The sequence below is a fragment of the Mastigoproctus giganteus genome, chromosome 13, assembly GCF_048544385.1.
Source record: "Mastigoproctus giganteus isolate SK-2022 chromosome 13, ASM4854438v1, whole genome shotgun sequence".
Taxonomy (NCBI): Eukaryota; Metazoa; Arthropoda; class Arachnida; order Uropygi; family Thelyphonidae; genus Mastigoproctus; species Mastigoproctus giganteus.
This window is the reverse complement of record NC_143587.1, coordinates 45434588-45452061: the sequence shown is the minus strand read 5'-3', so window position 1 is coordinate 45452061 and position 17474 is coordinate 45434588. Positions and strand designations below refer to the sequence as shown.

Below are 17474 nucleotides of genomic sequence, written 5' to 3'. Positions count from 1 at the left end.
GTTTCTTTTTTCTATCATTCCCAGAAAAACCATTTTTATTTCTCTTTATATCCTTGCTTCCTTAACTATTGTTTTAAGTTGGTTGTAAGTTGTGACATAAGAGAACCTCTCATTTCATCCTGGATAGAGAAGCAAAGTGAGAGTGAATTGTTTTGTGTTCTCAACACAAAACAGTTACTTTGCTCTGTATCCATGATGAAATGAGAGGTCCTCTATTGTTGCTTTTATTTAGCCATTCACCTGCCCAAATTGAAAGTTCAGTAGATCTTGAAAGAAAATCAGTAGATCTTCAAAGTTGTTTTAGAATTTTTGGATAGGTTTTTGTTGCTTAGTAGACAATCTGAAAACTTTTTTTTTTTTTTTTTGCCATCAATATGATGTGACATTATACCTTGTCATTTCAGGATTTCAACATTGATTGTGAAGCTCTGTATATAAGACTTTCTTTCAAGGTTTACTGAACTTTTGATTTTGGCTGATTTAGTTTTAAAAATGAATGGCTAAATAAAAGCAACAGTAGAGGACCTCTCATTTAATTTTGGATAAAGAAGCAAAGTAATAGTGAACAGTTTTGTGTTGAGCACAGCACAAAACAGTTCACTATCACTTTATTTCTGCATCCATGGTAAAATGAGAAGTCTTCTTATGTCACTTTTAACCTGTTAATATTCTCGAAGAATTTTTTGGGATGAAGCAGTATTATGATGCATAAAAACAATAAGATCAAGTTGGGTGACTTTCAATTTCATTTGATTGATGCAAAGAATAATGTGCAAAACATCTGGAAACTTCTAATGGTTGTAGTGGAATTTTTTATTGGAGGATTGTTTTCTACAGCAGCATGTTCAAGAGGCAACCAGAGGGATTAATACTCTTGATATTAATACTCTTGATACTAAAACCAGAGGGATTAATATTAGCAGTGATTCTTCATTAAGAATCTGCAGATAAAGGAACCACTAGGTGGTAGCGATCACAGTGTACTGATGTGGGATTTACTTAAAGATGTAACTACCATCAGGAGATTTTGCTTTCGTAAAGGTGACTACAGTGGTCTCAGAGGTTTTTAAATTTTATACAGCGGGACCAACTGATGATGTTACCAACAGCAAATTCCAAATGGGAAGCATTCAAGCAATTAATCTTGGAAGCTACTAGACTTTTCATACCAACTAAGAAATACTGTTCAGGGTTTAGGCCTAAATGGATGTCAGACAGGCTAATGAGACTCATGGCAGAGAAGAAAAATGTATGGGGTGCATATAAATTAACAGGTGACATGGAAGCCTATGATAGATATAAGCTGGTTTATAACCAAGTCACAAAGGGGGTTAGGCAAACAAAGGCAGATGACTAGAAATCTTTGGTAAAGGATGGAAAGAAGAACAGCAAAGGGTTCTTTACTTATGTAAAATCTAGAAGTAAGCGGATGAATCAGATTGGTGCACTTGGCACTGACGGTTCAATTGTTGATGAACCTGATGAGGTAGCTGACAAACTGAATGAGTATTTTGCATCCACATTCACACATGAGGAAATCTGTTGGGAAGCGGAGGCCAGAAGCTTATCAAACTCTGGCAGGGAGCTAAATGATTTTGTAATAGAGGAGAAATTGTTGAAATTGAACATAAGAAAGGCTCCTGGGGTGGATGGAATCTATCCATTAAAGGAAGCGAACAAACCCTTAGCCATAATTATGAAGGTTTCCTTGGACTCAGTGCAAATGTGTTCCCATTCACAAAGGAGGATCAAAGGGTGACACGAGTAAATGCAGACCTGTGAGTTTAGCTTCTGTTCCAGGGAAAATAATGGAGGCACTGGTTAAAGAAGCAATGCAGAATCATCTAGACAAGACTGCAGTTATAGTTCAGACACAGCATGGGTTTAATAAAAGGAAGTCTTATCTGACAAATTTGATTGGATACTATGATGGGGTCACAAAGGAACTGAATGCAAAAAAATAATTTTGATAACATATACTTGGATTTTAGGAAAACTTTTGATACTGTTGTACATGAAAGACTATTGTTCAAATTGGAGCAGTATGGCATTAAGGGCAAGTTGCTACAATGGATAAAAGGATGGTTGAGTGTGAGAAGACAGAGTGGTAATCAATGGACACTGCTCTTTGTGGAATAATGTTATTAGTGAGTCCCCCAGGGTTTGATGTTGGACCCATTGTTGTTTTCTGCATTTATCAGTGATATTGATGAAGGTATGTCAGGGTTAATGTCTAAGTTTGCAGACGATACAAAGGTTGGCAGGATTGTTTTAATGATAGTACACTACTGCAACAGAATCTGGAAAATTGTCAGATGGGCTGACAGGTGGCAACTGAAGTTTAACATTGACAATTGCAAAAAACTGTATATAGGTAGCAGTAACCCCAGAATAACGTACCAACTGTGTGGTACTAAACTCGGGGAAGTTGGAGAATGAAAAAGACCTGAGGGTAATTGTGCAGTCAGATATGAAGTTTTCTGAGCAGCGCAGACAGGCTGCAAGAGTAGCAGCCTGTCTCATGGTGTCTTGTCAATGATATACAGGAATTTTGCTAGCAGGGCTAAGGATGTGATTGTCCCCTTGTATAGGTCAATGGTCAAGCCACATCTTGAGTGGCTTGACCATTGACTTATATTGACTTATATATCAAACTCTAGCCTCACTTTAGGAAGGAGGTAGAGCTGCTGGAACAAGTATAGAGAAGGGCAAAGAATGGTCAGTGGAACAAAGGGTTGCTGTTATCAAGAAAGGCTTAAATTCTGCAAATTGCAGCATCTGTAGACTAGGCACCTTTGAACTGATCTAATTGAGGTGTATGAGGACTTGAATGGTTTGAGTATAGTGCTGATGGGTTTGCAAATTGAGGAAAGACAATTGTAGAAATTTGCCTTTAGCCAGCAGGTGGTTGATAGTTGGAACAAACTTCCATCTGTTGTAGTGGAGCTCAACAACTTAAATAAGTTTAAGGCAGAACTAGACAAACATTTGGAGTGAATGGATAGGTGAAATGGGAATGTGTGGTTTTTTTTTCTTTAATTGGCTGATGCTATATAAGCTTCCTTTCTTGCATCATACGTATTTGCTAATGCTAATTGTGTTTATTTGCAGTGTGCAACTCACAGAGAGGTACTTATTTCATTGATGAAAGCTGTGACTTTCATACTGAAATAAGTTCTCAATTCCAGTACAAGTCATGCTTTGGCATGTCTTGTACTGAAATTGGCAATGTTTTCAAGTGTCACTAAGAGAAGTCCCAGAAGGATTTTTTTTTTCACTTTTTCCTACAAAGAAGTAGTTGCCTTATTAATGATGCATTGGCACCATACTTCCACAAAGAGATTTTATCAAACGCCAGCTCATTATACCAGATGTTTTAGTATGGTGAAATAATTATGTTAATCAACTAGAGCTTAAAGTACTATTAGTTTATCATTAAATTGTTTAGCAGTGGCTTATGGTTGCAGCACTCGCCTCAGAATCCATATTAAAAAAGTGAACTTATAGAAGGAAAAAAAGAGTTGAAATTAAGCTATTTATGTAAGCTATGTAAGACATTTGGAGTACTGTTCAGGTATGGAGACCTCATCTGAAAAAAGACTTTGAGCTTCTTGAAATTGTTCAAAGATGCCAACTCGCATGGTGAGATCAGCAAAAGGCGACTGTACAAGGGAAGAGTGATTATGCAGGCTACAGAGTTTGGCAACTGGGCACCTCAGAGATGACCTGAATGAGGTTTATAAGGTTCTGAGAGGGGTTAAGTAAAATTGAAAGTGGAATTTTCACTGTTATAAAGAATTCTAGAACTAGGGGTCATAAATCAAATTGCAGGGGAAGAGGTTTAGACTAGATTGTAGGAAGTTTTCCTTTAGACAGTGAGTCATTGATTGTTGGAATAATTGCCTTCACAGGTAGAGTTAAGGCTGACAGTTTGAATAAATTCAAAGATCTACCATATAATTATCTGTATGAAGAGGAACACATCTAATTTGTATTTTAAAAAAAAAAAATTAAAGTCTGTTATAAGAGTTATTTGCTTTTATGCATTCCAAGAAACTTTTCTGATCCACTTCAATATCATCACCTTATTAATAAGAATAATATTATTGCTACAGATCAGTTAAATCCAATGTGGGCTAGTCAACAAAAAAGAAATTTTATAGCTTGTTTTATTTATACAAATTTCTGCTATAGAAATAAGTGAAATAATTTGCAAAAAACTGCATAGTTTTTAATTTTTTTCTACTGAGGATTAAAAAAAAATTGTCTTCAAAATGATATTTGTTAACTTATCATTGGGGATTAAATACTGGTTATTTTAAGTGAAAAGTGAATTTGTATGGCTGCTTTCTTTTTACCAGTCCATAATAATTTAATCCATTCAGGATTTTTTAAAAAAATCTTTTTACAGGTATTTGTTATTGTTACTAGGTTTATCAACATGTTTTAGATGTATGGACTCCTCATACCACTCTAAGATGGATTGGCTCCTGTTTTTTACTTTTCATATTCTTGATTCGTGTCTTATATTTACAAGTGAGTATATTTTTGAAGTAGAAGTTTTAAAAGGATTTTTTAAAACTAAAATTTTTTTAAATTGAAGCAGGAAAAGACTATAATATTTTGATCACAAACTTTTCAAGAAACTTTGGTTAAATAAAAAATATAACATGGGCTGCTCTGAAACTAGTGCTTCCAAATTATTTTTCTTGATTACCACTGAAGTTAATGCAATTTAAACTATATATTATATACTTTGTTTTCAAGCACTTAACATACATTTTCTCCACTGCTGAATCAGAGCTTGCATTTCTCTCTCTCATAAGTTGCTGCTAGCCTCCAAGCACCCCTTCTCTGAAATGATAGCATTGTCATCAGCAAAGTATTTCCCAAGAAGGCCATCCTTTGTAGAGCCAATAAGTGAAAGTCAGATAGTACAAGGCCTTGACTGTATGGTGGGGAGAGTGCAGAACCATCCATCAGAATTCCACAATGATCTCCCTTGTCAGGATGCTGGTATGGGAGTTGGTGTTGTCATGTTAAAGAAGAAATTTTCCTTTTTCTCTGGCCTCACTCTTGCAACTTACATCTTCAGCTTCCTTCTTCAGGGCCAAAGAAGCTGCTGTTGCTTCTTCACATAGCAACCAGAATTGATTGTGCCTCTCTTCCAGGAAATCCACAAGGATGACCCCTCTCTTTTTGCAAAAATTTCCCATTCCCACCAAAAAAAAAAACCCTGATGCTGCATAAGCTTGCTTTCTTGCATCATATGCTTCTACTAATGTTAATTCTAATTTCCTGGGTCTTTATCAATTAGTATATCTACTCTGTCCTTGTTTTCTGCCATTGCTGCAACAGGAGGAGTCTTGCCTTAGCATGCTGTTCAAACCACTACCATCATCAGTGATGTGTACATGTGCTAACATTGACTGTCATGTCGTCATAAATAACCTTCAAATGTCAATTAATTTCAGTGGGCACAGTGTTCTCTGCAGTCAGGAACTCAATAAGATACTGCTGCTTTATGTACATATTAACATCGCCTTCCATTTTTACTGTAGCCCCTCCACCTAACATTGTTACATTTTATATGCAGTATGCAGTATAATATGAGTAAAAAAAAAAAATTAAGGCATTAGTTTTGGAGTGATCCTGTATATATGTAAATAGACTTGATTATATGGGGTGGATTAACTGGGGTTGCCATGGCACATGAAAGTTTCTCAGTCTAATTTGGACAACAAAGAAATATGTGAAATCCATTAAAGATGTTTGTTTGCATTTTATAATTTTGACAAGACACAACCATCTTCCATGGCAACTTAATTGGAATGATACATTGATATCTATCACTCCTTTGTATGGATATTAGATGACTTGAGGAATTCTAAAGTCCTCTTCAATCAAGGTTGTAATCAGCCAAACCAAGCCACAGAAAATAGGATTTTCCCTGTGAGCTATTTCGGATTTTTTGGCTTGCATTGATGGTCAAATTGACCTGTGGATGTACATTTCAGCAGACAACTATACAATATATGGATGTGAACAACAAGTTCCTGTGCTGTTAAAATATAACAAATAAAAATGTAAACAAAACTGCTGAATTTCTCAGAAACCTCATCCCTTCTTTTTTTCTGGCTGCTAACACTCAAGTCATATTTCAGTAATCCTTTTATTGCACAACTAATTTTAATATTCAAGTTTTTTTTTAATTTGCTCCCATATTCGTCCATCATGAACATTTTTGGTTATAAATATCCACCAAAATGACTTAATTTAAAAATAAAAATATCTGTTAAAGACAGCAGTGGGAATTTGTTTTCTTTCATTATTGGTTTGATCTGTATCATTAATTGTTGAAGAAGTCGTTGAAAGCCATAAAAAAATAAATTTTTAGGCTTTATTTGCCAATTCTTGCACATATAATTATCATGTGTATTTGCATATAATTATGATGAGAATTTAAAATTGGCAGCATCTTCCAATGTGTTTATACATTTGGCTATCATTAAAATTGTTGAAACATGCCAGGTTTTTTTTTTTTTTTGTTTCAATTGTCAACAATTATTATTATTATTAATAGCCATATGGTGCAAGGAAGCCTGAGGCTTATGCTGCACCAGCCAAAAAAAATTTCTGAGTTACCCTGTGAGAGAGAGAGAGAGAGAGAGAGAGAGAGAGAGAGAGAGAGAGAGAGAGAGAGAGAGAGAGAAGTAGAAGGAAATCACCAAGAAAGAGAAGAATGATGATATCCAGCTGAGGACAATGGTTTTTTTTTTTGTTTCAATTGTCAACAATGACAATTCCCAAATTCCAAGTATTAAAAGAAAATTTAAAAATCATGTCTAAAGTGTGGATGGAGTGATTTTTTTATAATCTTAAAAATCATTAAGAAATAATTCAAATTGTTAAATTTTTGATACCATCTTTATTTTTGTTCTTTTCCAAACAGAAATGTGAAAATTCCATTTTTTTGATATTGAAAATTTAATTTTTTAAAATTAAATTTTAAATATTTATGCAGGATTCCTTCTACAGGAATTCTGCTAGCAGAATTCCTGTAGAAGGAATCCTAAAAATCCTAAAAAAATCCTAAAATTAACATAAAATTTCTGGTGTTAGCATTAGCAGGGCATATGATGCAAGAAAGCAAGCTTATATGGCATCAGCTAAAAAAAAAAAAAAAAACCTTCCCATTTCACCCATCCATTCACTCCAAATGCTAGTTCTGTCTTGAACTTATTTAAATTGCTGACCTCCACTACAACAGATGGAAGTTTGTTCCAACTATCAACCACCTGCTGGCTAAAGGTAAATTTCTGCAAATCTATTCTGCAATTGTCTTTCCTCAATTTGAATTTTTGTCCCCTCAGGTGAGTAATTTGAGCAAGAAGAAGAATCCCATCAGCATTGAGTATACTCAAACCATTCAAGGCCTTGTATGCCTCAATTATATCACCTTGCAGGTGCATAGTTTCCAGAAGCTGCAATTTGCAGAACTTAAGCCTTTCTTGGTAACAACAACCCTTTGTTCCATTCACCAATCTCATTGCCCTTCTCTTTACTTGTTCCACCAGCTCTACATCCTTCCTAAAATGAGGCCTCCAGACCTGTATACAGTACTCAAGTTGGCCTGACCATTGCCTTATACAAGTGGACAATTGCTCCCTTATCCCTACTAGCAGAATTCCTGTATATCATTGACAAGACACCATGATCTACCCTTGCAGCCCTTTTGCACTGCTATGAAAACTTCATATCTGACTGCACAATTAGCCCCAGGTCCTTTTCATTCTCCACTACCTTGAGTCTACTACCACTCAGTTGATAAGTTATTCTGGGGTTACTGCTACCCATATGCAGTACTTTACATTTGTCAGCGTTAAACTTTAGTTGCCACTTCTCAGCCCATCTGCTCAACTTTTCCAGATCCTGTTGCAGTAGCATACTACCATTACTGTCATTAACAACCTTCACATCATCTGCAAACTTAGACATTAACCCTGATATACCTTCATCAATGTCATTGATAAATACTGAAAAAACAATGGGCCCACCGAATCTCGGGGGACTCCACTAATAACATTAGTCCATGAAGAATAGGGGCCATTGATAACCACTCTAGGTCTTCTCCCACTCAACCATCCCTTTATCTATACCAGTAATTTGCCTCCAATGCCACGCTGCTCCAATTTGTGCAGCAGTCTTCCATGTGCAACAGTATCGAAAGCCTTTCTAAGATCCACATTTTTGATATCAAAATTATTCTTTGCATCCAATTCCTTTGACCACATCATAATATCTAATCAAATTTGTCACACAAGACTTCCCCTTATCAAACTCATGCTGTGTCTGAACTATAACTGCAATCTTGTCTAGATGATTCTGCATCACTTCCTTAACCAATGACTCCATTATTTTCCCTGGAACAGAAGTTAGACTAACAGATCTATAATTTCCTGTGTCACCCTTTGATCCCTCTTTGGGAATTGGGGAAACATTTGCACATCTCCAGTCTATGGGGATCTCCACTGAGTCCAAGGAAGCTTTCATAATTATGGCTAAGGGGTTTAGTTACTTCCTTTGCTGTCTCCTTTAATATAACTGGATAGATCCCATCCACCCCAGGTGCCTTTGTTATGTTTAACTTCAACAATTTCTCCTCCACTTTGCTCTCCGTTATTACAAAATAACTTAGCTCCCTGTTAGAGTTTGATAAACGTCTGGCATTCCCCTATTTGAATAACTCCTCGTGTGTGAATGTAGATGCAAAATACTCATTCAGTTTACCAGCTACGTGTGCATGATCATCAATAGTCAAACCATCTATGTTAAGTGGACCAATCGGATTCATCCCTTTCATTCTAGAGTTTACATAAGTAAACAACTCTTCGCTGTTTTTCTTTGCATCCTTTGCCAAAGATTTCTCATAATCAGCCTTTTACCTAACCTCCTTTGGACTTGATTACAGACTAGCTTATATCTGCCATAGACTTCTATGTCATCTGATAATTTATATGCATCCCATGTATTTTTCTTCTCTGCTACGATTGACATTAATTCATCTGATATCCATTTAGGCCTGCACCCTGAACAGTATTGCTTTGTTGGAATGAAAAGCCTAGTACCCTCCAAGGTTAAGTCCCCAAAGGATTCCCATTTAGAATTCACCATTGGTAACAACATCAGTTGATCCCACTGTATAGAATTTAAAAATTCTCTGAGATCACTGTAGTCACTTTTGCAAAAGAAAAAAACCCTTCCACTTACCGCTGATGGTAGTTGCATCTTTTGGTGTCTCCATAGCCAGGTGGGAAGGAGCAGTGCGTAGCACACGCTTCTTGATTAGACTGGGGTTCGAGCCCGTCAACACCAAATACGGAGGATGCGGAAAAGTCAGGGAATGACCACCGCATTTCCCTGAGCAATATAGCCTTAGTTGCTAATGCTCTCAAAACCAAATAACAAACAAATAGTTACATCTTTAATTAAATCCCACATCAGTACACTGTGATCACTGCCAACTAGTGGTTCCTTTATCTACATATTCTTAATGTATGACAAATCACTGCTGATAATCAAATCAAGAGTATTACTCCCTCTGTTGCCTCTTGAACATGTTGCTATAGAAAACAGTCATCTAATAAATCCACAAAAGTCTTTCTAGTGTGTGATTGACCAATTCACAAGTTCCAGTCAATATCTGGAACTTGTGAAAAGGTCAAAATTCTCCATTATATTCTGATTTACTGGCCCACTCTATTTCTCTGCACAATTGCTTATTTTTCTCGTCAGATTCATTAACTGTTGATGATCCTGCTCAGGTAGCTAACAAACTAAATGAATATTTTGCATCGACATTCACACATGAGGAGTTATTTAGCGAAGGGAAAGCCAGAGGTGTATTCAACTCTAGCAGTAAGCTAGAGAATCTTGAAATAACTGAGAGTAAAGTGGAGGAGAAATTGTTGAAGATAAACACAAGAAAGGCACCCGGGGTGGATGGGATCTATCCAGTTATATTAAAGGAGGCAGCAGAGGAAGTAAGCAAACCATTAGCCATAATTATGAGAGCTTCCTTGGACTCAGGGGAGGTATCCACAGACTGGAGATGCGCAAATGTGACCCCAATTCACAAAGGAGGATCAAAGGCTGACACAAGCAATTATAGACCTGTGAGTTTAACTTCTGTTCCAGGAAAATTAATGGAGGCACTAGTTAAAGAAGCACTGCAGGATCATTTAGACAAGACTTCAGTTATAGCTCAGACACAGCATGGTTTTGTTAAGGGGAAGTCTTGCCTGACCAATTTGATTGGATACTATGATGCAGTCACAAAGGAACTGGATGCAGGGAATAACTTTGATATTATATACTTGGATCTTAGAAAGGCTTTTGATACTGTTGCACATGGAAGACTGCTGCACAAATTGGAGCAGTGTGACATTGGAGGCAAATTGCTGCTGTGGATAAAGGGGTGGCTGAGGGGGAGAAGAAAGAGAAGTTCTGGGCAGTGCAGACAGGCTGCAAGAGTAGCTCATGGTGTATTGTCAATGATATAAAGGAATTTTTCTAGCAGGGATAAGAGAGTGGTAATCAATGGACACTGCTCATCGTGGACTAATGTTATTAGTTGAGTCCCTCAGGGCTCAGTGTTGGGTCCAGTTTTGTTTTCTGTATTCATAAATGATATTGATGATGGTATATCAAGCTTAATGTCGAAGTTTGCAGACGATACAAAGGTAGTCAGGGTTGTCAAGGACACTACTGACACTATGCTGCTGCAACAGGATCTGGAAAGGTTGAGCAGATGGGCTGAGAGGTGGCAAATGAAGTTTAACATTGACAAATGTAAAGTACTACACATGGGAAACAGCAACCCCAGAGCAACATATTAACTCTGTGGTACTACACTGACAGTGATAGAGAATGAAAGGGACGTTGTGCAGGCAGATATGAAGTTCTCTGAGCAGTGCAGACGGGCTGCAAGGGTAGCTCATGGTGTATTGTCAATGATATATATAGGAATTTTTCTAGCAGGGATAAGGAGGTGATTATTCCCTTGTATAAGGCAATGGTCTGGCCACACCTAGAGTACTGTATACAGGTCTGGAGGCCTCATTTCAAGAAGGATGTAGAGCTGCTGGAACAAGTACAGAGAAGGGCAACAAGATTAGTGAATGGAACAAAGGGGTGCTCTTATGAAGAAAGGCTTAAGTTTTGCAAATTACAGTGTCTGGTGACTAGGCACCAGTGAGGTGATCTGATAGAGGTGTATAAAGCATTGAATGGTTTGAGCATGCTAAATGCTGATGGGATTCTTCCTCTCGCTCAGAATAATCACCTGAGAGGTCATAAATTCAAATTGAGGAAAGACAGATGTAGGATAGATGTGCGGAAATTTGCCTTTAGCCAGCGAGTGGTTGGTTGGTGGAACAGACTTCCATCCCTTGTCGTGGAAGTTGATAGCCTAAATAAGTTTAAGGCTCAGCTGGACAGGTATTTTGAACGAACAGAGGGGTGAAGTGGAAGTGGTTTTTTTTTTTTTTTTTTTTTGGCTGATGCTGCATAAGCTTGCTTTCTTGCATCAGATGCCTCTGCTAATGCGGCCTATAACACACACCTATTCATTTTCCCTTTCCCAGTGCTTATGTCACACCACACTGACTCAACATCGCATTGTCCACCACATGGATATAAGTGGTGCATTTCTGCACCACTTATATCCGTGTGGCACTACATCTCTGATATCTCAACAATATCTGCTTTTGATGTATTGACCAACACTTCAAATTTATTTACTCTATTCCTAGCGTTGGTGCACATGCAAGTATACATACTCCTATTCTTACTCTTAGTTATCTTAACACAATCCATTACTTGTATTTACTTGTTCCATAATGACTTTCAGCATCCTTGAAATCCCCAGTACCTTTCTTTGCAGGGTACTGCTGATTCCAATAGAAGCAGTGCAAGAATCACTTTCACCTCTACCTGAGGTTATCGTTAATCTATTACTCTGTGAAATCCCCCCAAGCTAGCAGTTTTCCAACCCACCTAACACTGCCGCGATAGCATCAGCAAATATTCTTGCACCCTTTCTATTTAAGTGTATCCCACTCCCATAGAAACAATCTCTCCTGTTAGCAAGCACAGACCACGCTGAGAAAAATTGTACCCCATGAGCCGTGCATAATAGTAATAGAGGCATGTGATGCAAGAAAGTAAGTGTATGAGCTTATGTTTGTTGTTGTTATTATGGGAGTTTAAAGGTGCATAAGCTACTATGGCTATAATGTGCCTCTTATGAGCTTATGTAGCATCAGCCAAAAAAAAAAAAAAAAATTCACACAACCATTCCCTCTAAATGTTTGTCCAGTTCTCCTTGAATTTATTTAAGCTATCAACTTCCACAATGACAGATGGAAGTTTGTTCCAGCAATTAATCTCTTGCACAATCTTGATTGACAAGATTCTCATCATATACCCCCTCCTATCATGTCTGGGCAGAATTGCATACACTTTCAAATTTAACCCTAACTCGTGACTTGTTTTTCAACATTGACCTGTATTTGTTAAGTAAGTCTGCAAATCTCCTACTCTTAATGTCATTAATGCCAACGTGTACGACAATATCCCTTAAAAGATATCTGCTCTACAACATCATCAACTTTTGCCCCTGGCAGATACATCCTGGTTCTACTCCACCTATCCATTATGCACAATATATTTCCCATATCTCCGACAATAACTAGCTCCTGTAGGACCAGCTCATTCTGCTCTGAAGGTTGCCACTGTGTTGCCTGATTCTCAATTGGCAACTCAATTGCAAGTTCTGGCATTGACGTGGGCAGCTAAGAGCTTGATTAGTCCCCCAGTTTAAGTCCTTCGAGGGCATCTACCTTGTCTTTCAAGCTCTTATAAAGGCTCATGACAACGTTGAGTTGGAGTCTAACTACTTCGCTCTGCTTACATTGAGCACACACAAAGACATCCCTCCCCCTTGGCAACATCTTGTCCCGTTCCAGAAAGGTATGCAAACATTTCACAAGTTGCACATTTCTTTAGGCGCTGTGATGCATTGGGGAATCTCCCCATTCGGTTCTCCCCCAAGCAACAGCACTCTCACTACTTTGTGCATGTTTTCATGATGGAAATCATATGTGCTACTTTGTGCATGATTTCTGTTTTAAATAATTTACTAGATGATACTATACTAAGCTATGCAATAATATGTATTCCGCCAAATAGTTTTACGTCATTCCTTAGCTATCAGATTCGAGATATACATTATCAAGTTACGCTATACTGTAACGATCACAATGCTAAATTAGTTATATCCTTAGCTAAATACAAAAGATATATACCCAAAAAGTGATTAAAATCTTCAAAATACTTATTTATTACAATTAAAACCCCATTATTCTTCTATTCTACTGATTACGCTACAATATTCCAGCCAAAACACCATTATGATAGTGGTAAGAGTATAGCATTGTAACTTACAAAGTCACTAGCTAAATTCAAAGAAATATGCTAACGAACGCTACTAAAAGATGATATCTACTAAGCCTATTTAGTCCATTTGTAAAACAAATTAATACGTTAACTAATCAAAAAATACAACTGATATATGCCCTGAAGGTGATTTAACACAGTGGTCTCAAACTCAAATTGGATGCGGGCCGAATGCATGATCTGAAAGCAGCTGACGGGCTGGAATTTTTTTTTTTTAACTAAATGAGAGTGAATATATATATATATATATATATATATATATTGCACCATACTTACCCCTAATGTATGGATATCACCCCTTTATAACTGGTGTTACGTGTGTGTGTGTGTGTGTGTGTGTGTGGGTGTGTGTGTGTGTGTGGGTGTGTGTGTGTGGGTGTGTGTGTGTGGGTGGATGGGTGGGTGGGTGTGTTGCGTGTAAATTTATGATAAGTTTGGAAATTCTCTCTCTTTCTCAACCTGTTCTCTTTCTTTTATTTATTAAATTTTTCTCTGACACACAGAGAAAAAATACATATGTTTGTATGTAAATAATTATAAACTTTATTTCTTTACTACAACTTGACACTTTATGGCGTTTCGATTCTGATAAAGTTTGTAGCCTTGGAGAAAAATTACTAGAAACTATCTTCATCACGGATTGTAGGTGCTCATCGGTCAATCGGGTTCTTTTCTTAGACTTATTAATTTTCAACTGTTCAACATAAATGTACTCCCAAACAAAGCGATTATTCTTATTGCAAAAATTCGTAACTGTGAGGGTATTTATCTTTTGACAAGTACGAATAAAAGTTAATCAAATCTGTATCTTCAAATCTTTGAATAAGATTTATATCACACTGTAAATTAATTAGCTCCATTTGTAGATTTTCTGGTGCGTTATTCACGTTCGTTTTTAATGGTAATGAAAATAATGTAAAATTGGACTCCAAATAATTAAAATCTTTAAATCTTTCTTCAAATTCTTGCCGTAAAAATGCTATTTTTCTTGCATATTCTTGAGATTTTTCATTTGAAATAATAGGGCAGGATTTAAGATGTAGGAAATGTACGAAATTTTTTGATTCCAGTTGTGTTTCCCATAATTGCAATTTAACTTTAAAAGCTTTAATACAAGCATACATGTCAGTGATAAGTTTATTCTTTCCTTGCAGCTCTTTATTGAGAATATTTACATGGCCAGTTAAGTCAACAAGAAATGCTAAATCTGTTATCCATGTATCATTATGTAGCTCGTCGACGGTTTTATTTTTTTGTCATGAAAATTTTGATTTCATTTATTAAATTAAAAAAAACCTGTTTTAATACAGTTCCTCGACTTAACCACATCACCTCGTTATAATAAATCATTTCTCCGCACTCAATTTCTTCAAGCAATGCAACAAATTCTCGATGATTTAGAGCTCGTCCACGGGTAAAGCTTACTGTTTTAGTTACTGTTTCCATAACATTATCTATCTGCAAACTTTTGGCACAGAGTGCTTCTTGATGAATAATGCAATGTATAGTGCAAAAATTATTCTGAAATTTTTCTTCTTTCACTATATTTCTTAATTTTACTGCATTTTTTTTACCAACCATAGCAGCTGCACCATCACTTGCAAATCCAACCATTTTATCCCAACTTATGTTTATCTGTTATAGTTTTTATTTCAGAAAAAATATCCTGTGCACCAGTTTTTCCTTTCATAGGAATTATTTGCAATAATTCCTCAGTTACTTCAAATTCATCAGTAACACCTTGTACGAAAACAGCAAGTTGTGCTATATCTGTGATGTCAGTACTCTCATCAACTGCTATTGAGAATGCTGCAAAATCTATACTTTTTTTTTTAACTGACATCGTAACTCACTAGTGATTTCGTTAATACGTTGTGCTACCGTGTTGGCTGACAAACTAATATTTTTAAATAATTGCTGTTTGTTAGGACAAAGAAGTTCAGCAGACTTAATCAAACAATCTTTAAGGAATTCCCCATCAGTAAATGGTTTGATCGTTTTGCGATGATGTGCGCGAGAGCAAAACTTGCGTGAACTGTTGCTTCACTGGATTTATTTGCTTCAGTAAAAAAATTTTGTTGTCATTATAAGCCAGATTTCAGAAACTGTAACTTTTCTTCCTTCAATTTGCCTTCCAACATTTCAAATTTTTCTTTATGATTCTTTTCATAATGGCGACGTAAATTGTATTCTTTTGGAACTGATATTCCCTTATTACAAATAAAACATACAATTTTATTGTGCACAACACCACAAAAGTACATAATTTTCCATTTATCTTGAAAAACACGTCCTACTTCGTCCACTTTTCTTTTACCCTTTGTTAAAGACATGGCTTGCAGTTTAATCTCTTAATTAAAATAACTATTATAATTTTATTTACAACTTTAATTTAACAAGATGAATTTTTGTATGAAAGAAACACTCAAAAGTTATGCACAATTCTAAACAATAGGTATTCATATAATGTAGAATTTACGTTATATCAATACCTATCATTTATCATTAGATCTACACTGTAGACCTAACAACAAGCACAAATAAACAGGTTTTGTAAGCCGTACGTTAGTTTGTCTCCATCTATATAGCAATATGAACTGTGCAGCTGTGCATCCAGCTAACCAACTAGTGACTGACTCAAGGAAAATATATATATCAGAAGTACCAACTCAATAGAAAAAATCGGAAACACCAGAATACTGAAGCGCCACCAACTGTTGGCTGGCGAACTAAATTTACTGATTGTACCGATGTGGGAAGTTCTCCCACCTTAGCCCTGTCACGTGGCAAGCATACAGTGACAAAGACAAAGCCCCAACCTATTCATTCTATCTCTTTTTCCTTCAATAGCAGTCGTACACATAAGCTCAGCCCATATCTCTGTCTCTAAAACTATAAGCACCGTATTTACAACAAATATATAATTGAAATGTATTTGTGGGCCGTGTAAAATTGCTTCAGGGGATGGATGCGGCCCGCCAGTTTGAGACCACTGATTTAACCCTTCAAAATACTTATTTATTACAATTTAAACCTTACTATTCTTCTGAGCTAATGGTTATGCTACAATATTTCCGCCATAAACACCACTATGATAGTGGTAGGAGTAGCAAGTTGTAACTTATAAAATCACTAGCTATCTTTAAAAAATAAGTTAACAAATGCCACTAAGCCTATTTAATCTATTTGTAAAACAAAAATTAATACGCTAACTAATCAAAAATATAAAATTTAAATGAAAACTTATTGGCTTGCAGCAGTTGCAGAAGTCTACCCAATAGAAGCAGTGCAAGAATCACTTTCACCTCTGCATGTGGCTACCATTAATCTATTAGTCTGTGAATTCCTCCTCCCCAAGCTAGCAGTTTTCTGACCCACCTAACACTGCCTCGATAGCATCAGAAAATAGCTGATGCTATAGAGGTGTTTCTATTGAACAAAAATTTTAACTCATCAATAATGAAAAACGTGCACAAGTGTTAAATTTAATGTATCTCTACTTGACTACAAGGAGATACCACTCTCACTGACAAGATGATGCTTTGAAATTTATGCATTACAACTTGTATGAAGTTGAATCAAGGGGGGAAAAAAGCAAACTTCATTGTCTTCCTTTTCAAACATTAGGTATGTATTAACTTATGTCAAATCTCCCATAGTAGTATACTACTATAAATTTTAAGAATATAGCATGTATACAGATTCTGGGCCAACATAATGCCGTATTGATTGTTGTTGACAAAAATTTGTCTGAGAAATGGGGTTTTGTCCTCCCCCCACTATGTTTATAGTGGGGGAGGACAAAAAATGTTGTCGACAACCTATAGCTTATTATATAACAAGTAAGTTTAAAATATTTTTAAAATTAAAAATGGCGGCGCCAGACAGGAAAATGTGAGTAATTTTTGTGGTCCCCCCCCCCTCTATTTCCTTCACTAATGGAGCTAAAAATTTAA

At 36.4% G+C, this 17474-nt stretch overlaps 1 protein-coding gene across 1 annotated transcript in view; it reads left to right on the top strand.

The window, feature by feature from the left end:
* The window catches only part of LOC150076005 (protein RER1-like), an 88307-nt gene that overhangs the window by 27940 nt on the left and 42893 nt on the right, over window positions 1–17474 (top strand). Inside the window, exon 3 of the mRNA XM_090388162.1 lies at window positions 4432–4536. Within this exon, the coding sequence (XP_090244288.1) occupies window positions 4432–4536 (105 nt within the window). The remainder of the gene's footprint in view (window positions 1–4431; window positions 4537–17474) is intronic.